Below are 17,862 nucleotides of genomic sequence, written 5' to 3' on the forward strand. Positions count from 1 at the left end.
GCTGGATAAGCATTTAGTACCTTTTGGTCTATACTTTAGAGCAGTAGAGTATACTGAATAATTTAAATACTGAATTCTGTGTTGTATCAGGCTGAATTTTTTGTGTTTCATTTATATTACTACAAAAGAATCTCTTTCACACATAGTGAAAACCTATTTCTAAACATAGAACATCTAATCCACCTTTTTTCATATAACATTCGTACCTCTTCATTTGTCCTCACCTTAGCATGCCTCTCCTGTGGACCTGCAGCTTCTCAGCTCCTACAGCATCTATTGTTGGGGGCTGCAGTTTTGTTCTGTGGACTGTTAGATCAGAAGTTTAAGAAGTCTTTTTTTGGGGTGGACAACATTGAAGCCTATCTAATGCTCTAGAGCAGTGGTTCTCAACCTTCCTAATGCTGAGACCCTTTAACACCATTCCTTGTGTTGTGGTGACCCCTAGCCATTAAATTATTTCACTGCTGCTTCATAACTATAATTTTGCTACTGTTAAGAATTATGATGTAAATATCTGTTATGCAACCCCTGTCGTTTGGGCCCCAAAGGAGCCATGAGCCACAGCTTGAGAAACAGTGCTTTTAAGTCTCTTAGGCCCATTATCATGAAGGCCTTGGTTTTTATTTCTTTTATATCTTACAGGATTTGAAATTCTCTTTCCTTTGCCATTTTTTTGTTTGTTTGTTTACTTACCAGTGAAAGATCTCATATTATAATGAATAGTGCTTCATATTATAAAATAGGTTAGTCAACAAGTATTGGTATTATTATTGACTAGAATATCTATCTGACTAGAATAACATGCAAATTATATGGTAGTTAATCTCATTAGTATAGATGCCTGTCTTAGTTAGGGTTTCTGTTGCTATGAAGAGACACCATAACCATGGCAACTCTTATAAGGAAAACATTTAATTGGTTGGTTTACAATTTCAGAGGTTCAGTCCATTATCATCATAGTGGGACGTGGTGATGTGCAGGCAGACATGATGCTGGAACTGAGACCTCCAAGCCCGCCTCCACAGTAACACACTTCCTCTAACAAGGCCACACCTACTCCAACAAGGCTACTACTTCCTAATAGTGCCACTCCCTTTGGGAGCCATTTTTTTTTCAAACCACCATAATGTCCTTTAAGTGTTGGGTTAAATTTTATTTTATATTTATTTATTTGTTTGTGTATATATGTATGGGTGTGTGCCCACCATGGTGTGTGTGTGGAAGTCAGAGGACACTTGAGGGAGCTGATTCTCTCCTTCTACCCTGTGGCTTCTGGAGCTCAAACTCAGATGGTCATTATCCACTGAGCCATCTTATAGGACCCCTGAACACTGGTGTTTTGTTTTAATTTTTTTTCATTTTGATAGACAACTAAATAAAGGGCCAAGGGTCTGTTCAATTAGCAGTCTACCTCAAGTAATTGTTTCTGTTTACTAAGGCCTGGTGTAAAGGCTATTATCAGCTGTCAAGAGGATGCATAGAAAGACATTCTCTTGGTTTTAAGTAAACTTTTGTAGACCAGAGGTTGACAAACTTTTTCAGTACAAGAATAAATACTCAATGTTTTTGGCTTTACAGGCCACGTGGCTTCTGTAGTAACCACCCACTTCTTTCCAACTACCCAATGCTGTGATTGTAGTCCACAAAATATACAACCACAGAATATACACAACTATGTTCCAATTAAAGCTCATTTAAAAGCTTGGCAGTGGTCATGCACACCTTTAATCCCAGCACTCAGGAGGCAGAGACAGGCAGATCTCTGTGTGTTCAAGGCCAGCCTGGTCTACAGAGTTAGTTCCAGGACAGTCAGGGCTACATAGACAAACCCTGCCTCAAAAAACCAACAAAAACAAAACAAAAGCTCCTTTAAAAGAACAGGCTTTGGGTCAGTGATTTGTTGACTCTTAACCTACTGTAGACCAAAGTAATGCCTATGTGAGCCTTGACAGATAATTGTAACCATTAGTATTGATCACACAGTCCCTTGAGCCTCTATATTTTATTTTCCCCCAAGGACTCCCAAAAACTTGAGCAAGACTTTTTGCTGTATAATGTACTAGCTTTTACTAAACTTTTAACTCTGTACTAGATATTTTAATCTCTTCTTAAATGTATCAAAACTTAACTTTCAGCACGGTCTTAGCTAGATGGATTTTCTGTGTCTTATTATTTAATTTATTTTTTATTTATGGTTCTAGGGGTCAGGCCTCTTGCATCCTTAGCAAGCACTCTGCCTCAGAGTCAGATCCCTGGCCCTAAACTTTTCTTTTTTACTTGTAGCCCAGGCTGACCTTGAGTTTTTGGTCCTCCTGCTTTTGCCTCCCAAGTACAGGAATTGTGTATGTGCACCACACTGCCCAGCATGCTCTTCATCACTTACTGAGGAGGATGTGGCTGAGGTGAACGGCCCTTTTCTGAAGAGTATATGCTGAAGTATTTAGTCTAGTACCCACAGCACAGTGACGTTAAGTAGAATGTGGTAGTCTTGAAGAGTTTAAAGTACTTTGACCAGTCAAAGGAAGGGTTAGATCCTTTTGATGAGGCTGATAATATATATTTGTACAGAAATATATCTAAATTTAACAGTTAAAGGAAGTTTGTGTAATTGTGATGGTATGTTATTTGATTGGTATATAATACATTAATCCTTTAAGGAAAAAGTCTACCCCATTCTGAAGACAAATCCCAAACTAGATTTATTAGTGCCTTCCTACTGTATGTTGCATAATCAACTATGAGACCATTTTATGCTCAGTCCTTGGTGTCAGGCTTGATAATCATTCTACATCTAGTGTGTTTCCATTAGGAGGATATAGCCCAGCCTGTCCATATCCATGAGTCCACATTTTTGATAGTCTAGTTTGAAATGAAGCCTGCTTGTTTAGTAAATGCTGATAAACAAGAACATGTTGACTTGCTATGTCTACTTTTATAATTAATTGACAAGTTCAAGTGTAAGGTGATGTGAACAATCAGTAATACACATTGTGCCTAGATAGTTTTCTCTCTTCCTTTCTTTCCATCCTTCCTTCTTTTTTTCTTTCAGAGACTTTTTTATTTTATTTTATTTTTATCTTTTTGAGACAGGGTTTCTCTGTATAACAGCACTGGCTGTCCTAGAACTTGCCATATCAAGGACCCAGAACCTCAGAACAATGGGAAAATAGCAAAGCCTTTCTCAGGGAACTGAGTGCAAGTGTTTACAGTTTGTGCAGGATTATAGTTGTATACCACCATTCCTGGATAAACCTTAAGATTTAGAAATATTTTCTTGAAAAAAAAAGGTCACTATTTGGTTATATTAGAAAATTATTTTCATAATAGGTTCTTGTTTTCCAGCAGACAGTTCTCATTCTTAAGTTAATAACCTGACAGTGAGGTAGGATTTTTATTTATAACTTGTTATAGTTAGAATCTTGTATAACTTCTTCAATATTTGTTTCAGTATATGGCTAACAGAAATCAGCAGAGGAAGGCAATATTGTTTATGTTGTAGCTAAAGAAGCGTCCATGTTACTCATTTTCAGACTGTGCCAGCCTGATGAAAAAGTGTGTGCAGTGCCGGGCAGTCGTTGAACGAAGGGTGCCTTTCATCATGTGCTGTGGTGGGAAGAGTTCGGAAGACCCCTCTGATGATATCTGTGAGTGTCTTTCTTGCTGACCGTACCTCCCAACTTTATACATACTACACTCTGCTGCTGCCTTGTTCAGTAAGAGTTGGATTGACAGAGGAGCAAGTATGATTTTTTTTGGTGCTTTTGGTAGTTATAAGAAATGTAAAATTCCCAGGAGAGGAGCAAAGTTACACAGAGAAACCCTGTCTCAAAAAACCAAAAAAAAAAAAAAAAAAAAAAAAAAAAAGAAATGTAAAATTAAGCCGGGCGGTGGTGGTGCACGCCTTTAATCCCAGCACTCGGGAGGCAGAGCCAGGCGGATCTCTGTGAGTTCGAGGCCAGCCTGGGCTACCAAGTGAGTTCCAGGAAAGACGCAAAAGCTACACAGAGAAACCCTGTCTCAAAAAACCAAAAAAGAAATGTAAAATTAGATTTTTATTTAGTTTGTGGTATGCTTATATAGACTTTCCAAAGATGTGTATGCATGTGTAATGTGTGTATGTGGGTACATGAAAGCCTCTATATGCATGTGGAAATCAGAGGACAACTGTATGGAGTTGATTCTCCTCCTCAGCCTTTACATAGGTTCTGCGATCACACTCAAGTTGCTAGGCTTATGGAGCAAGCACCCGTGTTTTTACCACCGAGTCAGTCACACCAGCCCAGCACCAGATGTTAGAGACTTTGGAATATGGAGAACCTGTATGTTCTTACTTAAAGACTACTTTCTTTCTGTCTTAAAGATGAAATTTAGTGGTTGTATATGTGTGCCCATTTCTGGGGATCAGATTAATTAAGCATATACTCTACCAATTTAGAGTATCTGGAAATGGAGCACTGAATTCCAAGTTACTTTTTTCAGCTTACAAATGTATTCACTTAGTTCCTTTGCATAGCAGGCTTACAAGACCATTTAAGTGGAGCTTATTATGTGGGGCAGTAATTACTGGGACAGAGAAGCTGCATTGTAACACAGACAAGGAGAAGGCTGAAAAACTTTGTTTTTCCCGTTTATATCACGGTGCTGGTAAAGTCAAGTTACTGCTTGCTCTAAGCAGGCACTTACCTGTTGGACTTTATTTCCAAAGGCTTCAGTAATACAACTGTTTAAAGTGGGTTTTTTTTGGTTTTTGTTTTTCTTTTTGGTCAGTGTTCTATTGCTGTGAAGAGACACAGTGACCACAATTTTTTTTTTTTTCTTTTTTCTCAAGACAGGATTCTCTTTGTAGCTCTGGCTGTCCTGTAACTCACTCTGTAGACCAGGCTGGCCTTGAGCTCACACAGGTCCTGCTTCTACTGCCTCCCAAGTGCTAGGATTAAAGGCATGTGCCACCACACCCAGCAACCATGACAACTCTTATAAAGGAAAGCATTTAATTGGGTTTTGCTTACAGTTTCAGAGGTCAGTCCATTGTCATCATGGTGGGGAGCATGGTGGCATGCGGACAGACGTGGTGCTGGAGAAGTAGTTGAGAGTTCTTTATCCGTTTCCACAGGCAGCAGGAAGAGAGAGACACTGGGATTGGCTTGGGCTTTTGAAACCTCAGAGCCCACCCCCAGTGACACAGTTCCTCCAACAAAGCCATACCTACTCCAAGGCCTCCTAATCCCTCTCAAGTAATGCCACTCCTTGATGACCAGGCATTCATACATATGAGCCTATGGGGGTCATTTCTATGCCAACCACCGTAGTTAGTGAGCTGGGTCAGCAGGTAAAGAGCTTACCTTGTAAATCTGATAACCTGATTCAGTCCCTGGAGCTTATGTGAAGGTGACAGAGAATGGTGTCTTCGATTCTTGGCTTTGTAACAGATGAGGAAGAACATTGCTGCACACACCTCTAACACCTTCACAAATAGAGAAGAATAAAATTCCCAGGCATAGCTGTTACCTAGAATAAAGGGCCAGGGATGTACAGGGCAGGACATGTAAAATCAAAGAGCTTTTATCATAGCCTTCTGAATTTTTCAGATCGTTAACAGTAAGGAAAATCTTGACATAAAGAAAGGAGGGTCGGTCAGGCTTGGGTGGTTCGTGCCTGTAATCCCATTACTTGATTACCTGAGGATTGCAGTGAGTTTAAGGCCAGTCTGAGCAGCCGAGTAAGACTATCTCTAAATAAATAAATAGATGAATAAATAAAGTTAAGCTGGGTGTGGTGGCACATACTGATTATTATTATTATTATTATTATTATTATTATTATTATTATTATTATCAGTTATTTTTATTCTTCTCTCATACATTACATCCCAACTGCAGTTTCCTCTCCTTGCACTCCTCCCTCTTCCCCAGATCTGTTCCTCTTCTGTTTCTCTTTAGAAAAGAGCAGCCCTCCCAAGGATATCAGCTGAACATGGCATAACAAGTTACAATGGGACTAAGCAGAAGCCCTCATATCAAAGCTGGACGAGGCAACCCAGTAGGAGAAAAGGGTCCCAAGAGCAGGCGAAGAGTCACAAACACCCCCACTCCCACTGTTAGGGGTCCAACAAAACCCAAGCTGAACAATCACAGCATGTATGCTAAGGATCTAGTTCTCAGACCCATTCAGGCTCCTCTGAACCCCTGTGAACCCTGCTTAACTGATTCTATGGACCATGTTCTTGTAGTGTCCTCTGTTCTCTGGCTCCTACAATTCTTCCTCCCCCTCTTTAGTGGAGTTCCCTGAGCTCCTCCTAATGTTTGGCTGTGCGTCTCTGCATCTGCTTCACCATGTTTTAAATCCTAGCACCTGGGAGTCAAAGGCAGGCAGATAGATACCTGAGTTTAAAGCCGGCATACTCTATATAGTGAATTCCAGGGCCAGGCCAGAGCTACATAGTAAGACCCTATCTGAATAATCATGGTCAGTGTCATCATCATCATCCAAGTATAGTGGGTGCTGCCTGTAATCTAAACACTTAGGAGGTAGAGGTAAGAGAATCAGTTTACGTAGAGAGTTCAAGGCTAGTTTGGGCAACCTGTCTAGTGAACCCTGTCTAGAAAGAACAAAAGGAAAGAAGATGCATTTTTTTAAGAAGTCATCTAAAAGATTAGTTAATACTCCTGTAGTAACTACTTTGCTCCGTTTCCAGTGGCCCACGAGCAGAGAAGAGGAATATGTGCGTTTGTGAGCTTGCCAGAGGAATCATGTAGAGCCTTGCGAAACTCAGAAATTCTCGTTGCTACAAGCCTCTTTCTTCCCCACCTCTGCCTTTTTTTTTTTTTTTTTTTTGCGGGGGGACAAGGTCTTGCTGTTTAGCCCAGACTGACCAGATGACAATATTCCTGCCTCAGTCTCCTGAGTGCTGCAGTTGCCATCCTGTGCTCCCATACCTGGCTTCCTCTATTTCTTCTTTTTAAAATCATTTTAAATTATGTATGTGTGTGTGCAGGTACCCAGGCACAAAGGCCATAATCTCCCTATGAGATTATGGGGGCCAATTATATTCAAACCACCACACACCCCAAGTCTATTTCCTCTTGAAGATTATAAATGAGTGTTATCTGGATTTCACTACTGTATCTTTTGTCTCTCGATGTGGAAAAAAAATTTTTAAGAAGACCTTAAGAATAATGTTAGCTCTCTCCACTCCTTTCTTTTCTGGTAGAGCTTACAGAACCCAGGTCCTTGCACATGGTGTTCTGCCACCAGTGAACTTCAACCCCATGGGTTTGAGGGGTTTAGTTTTTGTTCGTTTGGGGTGTTGGTTGGTTGGTTTCCTTGTTTTGGGTTTTTTCGGTTTTGGTTTATCAAGACAGGGTTTCTCTGTGTACCCCTGAAACTCACTCTGTAGAACAGGCTGGCTTTGAACTCAGAGATCTGCCTGTCTGCCTCCCGAGTGCTGGGGTTAAAGACATAGGCTACCACCACCCAGCTCAGTTTTCTTTTTTTTTTTTAATAATTAAAAGTTTAGAAATATGTCATTATGTCAAAATAGTAATAACTAAGGTTTTTCTTAACTTCTAGCAAGTGGGAATATTCCAGTGTTACAGAAGGATAAAGACAACACCAATGTCAACGCAGATGTGCAGAAGCTGCAGCAGCAGCTGCAGGACATCAAGGAGCAGGTACTGTTCCCATCCCACCACCCAGTGCTTCTTACTGTGCCGCTTAATGCATGTCTGCCAGGCTGCTGGCCTTTTCTCATAGGCACGGTCTGTGATAGCAGATCAGTGACTAATATCTGACTGTGACAGGAAACGTACATAGACGCCAATAAACATGGCTGGAAAAAGCCTAAAACCTGCTTTTCAAGCTAGTTTGAGGAGTGTGGAGAGATTGTTGGTGTCACGTAGAAGGCAGAGTGTCTGTAGCACTCCTATGCTGCTGCTGGGCAGAGAGTCACTAGACCTATGGGGAGAACACTGAACCTAACAGGCTGTTGTGTAGGACTCTAGACCTGGCGGAAATCAAAGTGTTCGAACCTGTGTGGTAATTTTCTCTGCTAGGAGGAGGCAGGAGGCAAGTTTCTAGAACCTGGTACGAGAGAATGTTCAGGTTGTGGATTTCTGAGGCTTGTGTGCATTTCTATATGTGTATACTTAATAGAAAATTAAAATGTGTATATGTATGTGTGTGTATATAGAAAAACAAGAGAAAGGTAAGTGCAAAATTCAAAATGGTGTTCATCATTGAGAGGTAGACAGGGGAGAGGGAAAGGTCTCAGAAGGGACTTGAGAAGTGAGAGTAGCATTCCATACATCAAACTGGGTATTAGTTACATTGTTATCTCCATTTTATACAGTATTGACAAAGTACTCTTTTATCTACTCAGCATATATCAAAGCAAGAAGATGAAAAACAGGCATATACTACATGATACCCCAAGTCTTGAGCCAGGTGTAGTGGTACACTCCTCTAACCCTAGAACTCAAGAGGTGGAGTTCAAGACCAGAGAGACTTGGTCTCACAAACAGCACAGCAAAAGGAACAGGAAAGCAAATCCTCGTTTGTCATCCTTGCGGTTTGACAGGGATTTAATTGCTTCAAAGGCTCAAGCAGCAAGAGTGTGGGTGAGGTTGGTAGTTACATCACTGTTGCCAGCCAGTTGTAGCAGTCCTTCATTCCTAGTTTACTGTCTGAATTTACCAGAAACAGTCAGTGGTTCTCCACCTTCCTAATGCTATGACCCTTTAATACAGTTCCAAAAGATAAGTGTGGGTAATGGCAGGGTGGTAAAGAAACTCAAAGTGCCTTAAATAGACGTATGAAAATGACACAAAGCAGTAATGTTTAAAGAGTAAATAACATTAGAAAAGTATATTCAATAGTGAATTTACTGTATGTGTGTGTGTGCGTGTGTGTGTGCGTGTGTGTGTGTGCGCGCGCGCGCGCGCGCGCGCGTGCATGCACCTGTGTCTGGTGCTGTAGGTCACTGGGGCCTCAGACATGGCAGACAAACCCTCAACTGCAGACCTAACCCCCAGATTTCAGTTTTCTCACACTCAGCCGTGACACATATTGAACCCTGTTATGGATCAACTTTACTTATTTCTAGAACTCAGCATCCTAAAAATGTTTATTCTTACTTAAAAATTCATACCACCACAGTTCATCACTAAACAATTTAAACACTTGTAACAAAACTAACTTTTTATGTGTGGATGGAATTTCTTGCAGGAATCTTCCTTCAGGATGATCACAGTCTAAGGAAACATGAATGATTCTCTTCACTCATCCCAGTCTTTGTCTTATCCCCTTGTCCATGCCCGAACCCCCTCCCACAGTCTTAACATGTAGCTCATGGCTGCCTTTAGCTCCTGGTCCTCCTACCTCAGCAGGTGCAGGGATTATAAACACGGATCACTTGACCCTGGTGCCTGCTTGACTGATTTAACTGACAAAATCAATTTCATATACTACTAACAACTAACAACATATCACTCTTAAAGTAACAAATGTGTTTCCTTTTGGAAATGCAAGTTATTAATTACATAGAATTCTTTTTTTTTCTTTCATTTATTTATTTTTCTGTTGGAATGAAAGCTAGAGCCTCGTAAAAAAATGTTAGGCAAGTTGTCCACTGCTGAGCTGTATCCCCAGCCCAGATATCTAGAGTTCTTGAAAATGTAATGGCACAAAGCTATTTTAATGCTACTAAATGGGGCGGGGGGCTGACTTTGTAAAATTCCAAAGATGTGGACACCCCCCCCCCATTTTGCTTTTTTGGAACTTCAAGATAGATGATTGTAATAGTTTGTTTAGAAAGGGATATGTTTAACAATTTACACCACAGTTTTTTCCCTCAGTTGTCTGTGGTGTCATCAAAGTTACTAGCTACATTGTCATAGACTTTTGGGAGAGGGAAAATTTATAATGAAGTGTGACATTAGAGTAAAATGGGCTTTTATTAGTGTAAAGTATATTTTATGGATAAATAATGACTTTCTACTAGAGAAAAGCACATACCTAAGTCTTGAGAGCAGAGTAGTGCTGGCAGAGTATTTGAGAGTAAGAAGTCTGGGGCTAGAAGTTCCAAGCTGGCAGGTCTTGACATGAGTACTAGCAGGGCTAAGGAGTTTTATATCTAGCATAGTGCCTAGCAAGGGCTCTCAGCTGTATAACTGTACCGCACCCCACTTCAGTGCCACACAAAGGCACTGGTTACCTGGAGGTGACATCGGCTTCAGGTACAGTGGGGCAGCTCTCATCCATTGCCTGCTCTCCAATTTATTATCCTTTATGTTGTGTGTGTTTGTGTGCAAGAGTTTATGTGCATCTTGTACATGCAGGAGTCAGTGGAGGTAAGATCCCCTGGAACTGTGAGCCAATATGTGAGTTCTGGGAACCGAACTCAGGTCCTTTGCAAGAACAGTAAGCATTCTTAACCTCTGAGGTGTCTCTCCAGCCTGTACTATGTTTGTTTTATGTACTGCCTTTATACTGTTTTGAAAGAAAAGCTAGTGTATATTTTGTAGGGATGACGTTTTATTATAACAACAATTTTTGAATAATTGATTTTTTAAATAACTAATTTACTTTTGAGCTGGGTGTGGTGGCAAACACCTTTAATTCCAGTACTTGGAAGGCAGAGGCAGGTGGATCTCTTATGAGTTAGAAACCAGCCTGGCCTACATAGTGAGTTCACTAGCCAGGGCTATATAACAAGACCTAGTCTTAAATCCCTCCTCAAACACACACACACACACACACACACACACACACACACACACACACACACACACACACACTGAAAAATTTATTCTCAAAAGCAATAGATTAGAAAATTAATGATATAGGGGCTGAAGAGTTAGGAGCACTGGATGCTCTTCCAGAGGACCCAGGTTCAATTCCCGGTACCCACATGGCAGCTTACAACTGTCTGTAACTCCCGTTCCAGAAGCTCTGACACCTTCACACCAATGCACATAAAATAAAAATTAAATAAATTATTTTAAAAAAAAGAAAATTAATGATATAAAAGAGTTGTTATATTGCACTTAAAGTATCAAATGGCTCATATTTACACATTGTCTCATTACATTTCAGACAATGTGCCCTGTGTGTTTGGATCGTCTGAAGAACATGATTTTCCTCTGTGGCCATGGAACATGCCAGCTCTGTGGAGACCGAATGAGTGAATGCCCAATTTGTCGCAAGGCAATTGAACGAAGGATTCTTTTGTATTGATTAAGAAACACAGAGTGTTTTGTTAGCTAAAGTATGTGATCATGAGGTCTTAGTAGGTTCTAAAGCTAGTTGGAAGTTTAATCTAATGGGTTAATTTGTAACTTCATAATTTTTTATTAGAATGTAATTAGACTGTATATGTACCACCATCACAACGAAAATATCATACAGTGTTTGAAATTGCTGATTTTGTGTATGTGTGTGTCTGTGTGTCTCTGTGTGTCTTAAATATGGAACATCAAATCCATGGTAATTCATAGGAAATCTACTTTTGGCTCCAAAGGGGGAAATCCTTTAAGGACCTCCTTTCACATTGGTTTTCATTCGTTTTTCTTTTTAAATTTATACGTATGTTAAACCTTAAAAGTGACTTACAAGGTCAGTACTCCTCCATGATTTCATGATTATCATGGTCTCACATGGTGAAATGACACAGCTATCCAGAAGTCCTGTGGGAGGTGAGTGGGCAAGTAGAACTGCGTCACCTATAGTAAGTGGTAAGAGGTGCCATGTGGCTGAGGCAGTCCTGAAGGGAAGATGGTATTTCAAGATAATTAGAAATTATCCAAATGACTATTTCAGAATTAAGTCCGTGGAAGTATGTGCTAAAGAATAATGACTTTACCTTGTTTTCTAGACTTAAAAGGAAAATTGACTAGCTTAAATAAATGACCAGTTTCAAAATCAGCAGCAGACATGAAAAGGAAAAGCAAAATTCAAGTGAGAACTGAAGGCTAGCACAGGACAATGCAAGCACACCCCCTACCTGACCGTTCCTGCTGCACTTCTTGTATTAACATGTCACTGTTTGGATCAGCCATTTGCAGAAAAAGATCTGTGACAACTGACCTGGGCTTGATCTAATCAGTGCCCACACACCATCCTGTTTGTGCCTCTGAGGTCTGCTCAGCAGGGTTATGCTTTATTAGAGGCAGCAATCTTTTCTTCTGTATCTGTTAATTCTGACAGTGTTATGGATTCTATCTTCATCAGAAGCCTTACTTCCACTCTCTCAGATAGTAATTTTTTGCTATAAAGAACATAGTTTTTCTTCATACCTACAGATGAAATTCTTTAAACTGCCAAGGATAACTAAGATACAATAAATAGCTTAATATCAGATACTTAGAAAAGGTTGCAGGGCGTTATGGAAAAGCATGTGATTACATGTAGACTTGGGAGGGGGCTAAGCATTTTATCTCCTTTAAATGAGTAATCTTTTTATCTAGCATAAATATACGCTTAAGTGTTTCGAGATTCCTCACTGCTAGATTATAAAAACATGAGCTGTTTACAGTAGTGTCTACTATATACTGTGTATAAGTATATTCTCTTTTAGTGTTCTTTGGGGGTAGTTTTCCCCCACATTTGAATCTTGCTAGCTTATTTCTGTCTTTCTGCTGTAGCAACTCAATGTGGGAGAGCAGAGTGTCCGGCCTGGTCACACCTGGCTGTGGTGGTTTACCTGCCACCGCCTATGCCAGGCCTCCCTCGTGGTGAGCTCTGCTGGCTGTGTTGCAGACTCAGCAGTTCCATATCTGTGTTTAGCTGAGCAACTACTATATTTGTTTCTTTTGGTTTTGAGGTAGCATCTCACTATGTAGTCCAAGTTGGCCTGGAACTTACTATGTATCTCAGGCTGGCCTCAACCTCATGATTTTCCTGCCTCTGCCTTCCGGTTGTGGGATTATATGATGGGGACCCCACCATGTCCAACAACTATTAATCATTTTGGACAATACAGTTTTTGTTAGTTTCAAATTAGGAATGTTATGCTGTGACTATTTAGCTATGTAGTTAGGAACCAATGAGGCCATTTTCTAAGTATAATTTGAAGTTTTGTTTTTTTTTTTTTAAAAAGATCCATCTGGTGATACGATGTTTACATAAAGAGACAGACTATCTTCTTGCAGACTTGGAAATAGCAGAAATGAGGATCTTTTCTTCCTTGCCATAGGCTGCCCATTGGGCAATGAAGGATGGCTGCTGCACACAGTCTGCCAATCCAAGAACCTTTGGGCCATAGCTGAATCTAGCTTAAGTCCTTTTCTCTGTCTCCTGAGCTGCAGTGCTAAAGCTTGTGTCTGTAAGGGGACAGGCCTTCCGGCTAGCTCCTAGCTCGGTCTCCATGTTAGAGCACAGCACACTAACTTCTGCGAGAGAAGCTGGAAAGTCTCTAGTGCTGGGACCTGTGGATTTCTCTTTGTCACTTGGCTGTTTATTTTACGAATAGAGGATGCTCTTCTGTTCATGTCTTCAGGCACCTGAAATTGTTGTAAATTTGCTTGGGTTTGCAGGAGACGGCAAGAGCAAGAGCTGCCTCGGGCCAGTGACTTTCCTCCTCACTCTCTGGAACTGCTACCTCTTAATCTCTTTGCAGTACTTGGCCCATTGGGTATCTCTCCTCCTTGCTTCCCAAACCCCTCTTCCCTGTGCCTCGGAACAACTCTTACTTCTCTTAAGATTATTTTTACAATGACACACATTCTTTTTTTTTTTTTTAAAGCATTGGGCTTCAGGGGCTTGATAGGAAAAGGTCAGGTCAGTGTCTTAGCACACTTAGAGTTCACACTGCAGTTGTTTGTGTCATTTGTGGACAATAACACAGGGTTCTGAGGCACTGTTAGCATTCCTGCTGGTGTTTCAAGAGAGCTTTTGGGGAGCAGTATTTGGAATCCTTTTGTGTGCCCCTTGCCCCACCACATTTCCTCCTTTACTCAGCTCTAAATACGTACAGTTTACCAGACGGTGCTAGCACACTTGCATTTGTTCACATAGTTTAATATCCTTATCTATGCTGTGTACGTACGAAAATTCATTGGGAGCAAGGTTTTCAAGAGAAATAGTTTATATTAGTGTAAGAAAATTATACTAGGCAAGTGTTTAGTTGCCCAAATTATGCTTAAGGTATTTGTAATTTAATAATGGCAAATTAACTAGAAGTCTACTGAAACATAAAATTAACTGGAAATAACTTCTTAAATTTATATTTTTGGTGATTTTAGCCTGAAAGAACATTTTATTTTAGAATGTTGAAATGCATGCTGCTTAAGATTTGTCTATTTCAAAATTCAAACCTTGCTGGGTCATTTTTACACATAGGAACATCCTGGGTAGTCATATGTTGCCTGGTGGATGTTCTTTGTTTATTTTGAATTCTGGACACTTGTGAACTAGGAATAGTTGAACTTGTGAATTAGGACAGTGCTGGATGGAGCAAAGCTGGTTTGGGACATGGGCGGTGCAGCAGACAGGAAGCAAACAGGAAGCACAGGGAGAAGGAGCATCGTGAAGGATTTGCTGCAGCCTTAGTGGAGAGGGCATAGTTCATTAAACAAGAAAAGAGCATCTATTAGGTCAGGTTTTCATACGTCTTGACAGTTGTTTTGTAAATAACAGATTTTAATACAGCTTGCTTTTTTAAGGTCTAAAAGCATTTATCCTTTCAGAGTGTCTGAAATGTTTATAGTAATAATTTGTATAAAAACTGACTCAACAGGATACATTTTTTGGAATTTTTTTTTTAAATTGCATTGAGAACCACATAGACGGTTTGTTATCCTGACTGCTTCTAAATGTGCAGTTGAGCAGTGTAACTCCCACTCACTCTGTTGGGAAACAGCTGTGGAATTTTATCCTGCACAGCTGAAATGCCACACCCATCAGATACTCCCCTTTTCCTTTCCTCTGTGCAGTAGGGTTCTGAGTACATAGAAAGCAAACATTCAAGTTGCTGCTTCGTCATTTGTGTTTGCAAGATCTAAACTTAGGTAGACATCGGGGCCCTGAAATTTGAGGGAAGGGCATCTCTCCCCTGCCATAATTGTTATTTTTACATGTATGTTAATTGAAAATGTTTATTATTTCATTTTGAGCCAGAGGGGGCAAAATACATTTAAATATGAGAAATAAGTTAGCTTTGGTTTTGTACTAAATTGGGAAGGTAATAGATTTTCACAAGTAATTTGTGCCTTGTTATAAACGTCACTTGTCATTGAGTCTACCTGTCAAATATCACAATACATTTTTCTTTCAAAATGGCGTCTGATTTAACTTGCTTGAATATCACATAGGAATGCTTAACTGACATTACTTGAGAATCATGTATATCCTTTTGACTTTAACACACACACAAACACACACATACACACGATAGCAGTATTGATAATTACGGTTCTGTCTTTAAACATTAAATGTGAGGAAGCTGTTGAATGTTGTCTCGTGTGTGTGTGTTGCTTTACTGCAGTGAAGGAGAAATCCTTTGCACTGAGCTTCCGTGGCTGATTGAGTGGCTACAGTGGGGTCAGATTACAACATAAAACCATGAGTGCATAGTTCATAGAGTTAAGTTGCTACTTTGGCATTTTCTACCTCTTTTTCTGTCAGAGTATTGCTTTTCTTCCCCTTCTAGCGTCTCATCTTGTTTGTGAGTGAAAAGAAAAACAACCTGAGGTTAAAGTTAGATTTTCTGTTTCTGAGAATTTAAGCAATAGGTGCAGGAAAAGGGACCTGTCATGTTAATTTGGTGCCTGAATCTAAAAGTATGAATTGATGTGTGCAAACTGTCTAAGAAGGATAATAGTGCCGAGTATTTGAATCATCCTGTATAGTTCTCTTGATTTTATTTCATAAACATGACTTCTTTCCTCAAATGCAAAGTGGTCTTCTAATTTTTTATGAAATAAGCAAAGACACCACTTTGTCTAAGTGTACAGTTTCAGGAAGCTCCTGAACGTTCTGACTCAGGGCTCTTTAACAGTTTAAGCAATTATTAATATATTTTGGAAACTCCATCTGCATAATTCTTCAGTGCCTTGACAGAATTATTGACATGGCAACACTTAAAACTTGGTCATAGGCAGCCTTCAGTGCACCAGGTCATGGTTTGCACGTTCCTGATCACACTGCTAAGCATCTGTGATAGCGGCTCTGCACGTGTGCTGGGTTTGCATAATTCTTTAAGGGAGTGTTCTATATTTGCACTTGATACTTGGTTTTTGCTTCTGTTTTTTAAAAACTGATTATTCAAGGCCATGGCACTGTTAGAAGAAAAACGGTGTTTGCTGTCGGTGTGCAAAGTCACCTTAAATAGCTGTTGGGGAAAGGGCAGGGCACACACTGTGTGTCTAGTACAAAAAGAGGATCAGTTCGGGAAGCAGATCGTCTTCCTCTCAAGTGGAAACCAAACCAAGCCAAACCCTTTGTTAGTGGTTCAATTAAAAAATTAGTTGACAGGAAATCATGAATTGCATGTCATTCTTACTGCTGATCTGTGGACTAAATGGACGTTTTTCTGTCTCCTTCAGCGTATGTCTGCCATCCTAAGTACAGTATATTCAAAAAGGAGAAAGCAGGTTGACTCAGAAGTGTTTTGCTTTGTATTTTTTCCAGTTCTTCTTAGCTTTCAATGTTGGAATAAATTTAAGTCTTGTTTATGGATAAAATTTCTGTATGGAAAATTATTCTTGCTTAATTAGCTTTTGTTTAAAAAAAAAGTTTAGTAGCAACTAAGCTTTTAAAAATAAATGCAAACATTTACCATTAATAAAACTTATGGTGTAATATGTTTTTCTCTGATTTTTTTGGAAGCTATTCTTTATAATAATATAAATGAATTTTTATTTTTAAGGCATTTGAAAGCAAATCTCAGTACATCAAAAAAAATCCTATTATTGGAAAGAAACTTACCATATCTTTGAGAAACAAGGACATCTCTCTCCAAGTCAATATAAGAAGTAAGCATCCACCTCTAGAAGGCTCCCATTGTGAGTGCTCACATGACAGGAACCTCTCTGTCCAAGGGTCAAAGAAGCTTTCATATTTTAACACCTACTTCTTCAAGATTAAGATGTATTTGGAAAGTACCCTGAATAGAATAGGCTTGATCAAAAAGAACCAGACAGGAAGACTCAGCCTGTCTCTCTATATATTTTAAAAAGCTTATTCCTCTTCAAAAGTTAGGTGTATGTGTGTGTGTGTGTATCATTTTTTATAAGGTAAGTATTTTACAGCAATGATGTATCTCCCCTTTTCAGTGTTTTCAGTCATTGAATAGTTTGGGGGTATTTTACTTTAAAGTTGCTAGACGTACTTGTTTTTTACCTTGTTGAGAGGTTTTCTGATTCCAGTTTAAAAGATATGTATCCCAAATGTCTGAGAGAAAAATCTCAGAAACAGAATCTTTTGTTTAATTGATAAAAGCACATGTATTCCAATTTTAAAACTGTGAATTTATTTTGGATAACCTCTAATTAATTGTATTTTGTGTTTATTTTTATTACTGTATAAGCAGCTATCTCATGGTAATATTTTTATTAAATTGAAACTCTAGGTTTAAAATAAAGACATTTTAGAAAATCTGCTTTATATTTTTATCATTGACAGTTAATTCATCCTTCACATAGGTTAAATTTTATCAATATTTTATAGCACAGCATTTCTCAAACTTTTAATGATGCTTTTTACAGTAGCAGTAGGACTCCAGAAGATACAGTGACACATGAGGTCAAATGGAAAACCAAAGCAGTTCCTGTAGCGAGCACTCGGCCAATGGTCTCCCCATTTATGACCAGACCAGTAACTGAGGAGCGAGCGCACTTTTATTACTACATTACTAAAGATAGATGTGGA

At 39.5% G+C, this 17,862-nt stretch overlaps 1 protein-coding gene across 2 annotated transcripts in view; it reads left to right on the plus strand.

Moving 5' to 3' along the window:
- Window positions 1-17,593, plus strand: part of Mib1 (MIB E3 ubiquitin protein ligase 1) — a 102,937-nt gene extending 85,344 nt beyond the window's left edge. Inside the window, exons 19-22 of one of the 2 annotated variants that reach the window (XM_052741525.1) lie at window positions 3,531-3,644; window positions 7,570-7,670; window positions 11,092-11,263; window positions 16,862-17,593. In XM_052741525.1, the coding sequence (XP_052597485.1) occupies window positions 3,531-3,644; window positions 7,570-7,670; window positions 11,092-11,232 (356 nt within the window). In that variant the 3' untranslated portion in view covers window positions 11,233-11,263; window positions 16,862-17,593. Of the gene's footprint in view, window positions 1-3,530; window positions 3,645-7,569; window positions 7,671-11,091; window positions 16,797-16,861 lie in introns of those variants that run through there. The other variant, XM_052741524.1, reaches the window with a different exon arrangement.
- The last annotated feature ends 269 nt before the right edge of the window (window positions 17,594-17,862 follow it).

This window comes from Peromyscus californicus, unplaced genomic scaffold (genome assembly GCF_007827085.1).
Source record: "Peromyscus californicus insignis strain IS unplaced genomic scaffold, ASM782708v3 Scaffold_17__1_contigs__length_78620276, whole genome shotgun sequence".
In the NCBI taxonomy this organism is placed as follows: Eukaryota; Metazoa; Chordata; class Mammalia; order Rodentia; family Cricetidae; genus Peromyscus; species Peromyscus californicus.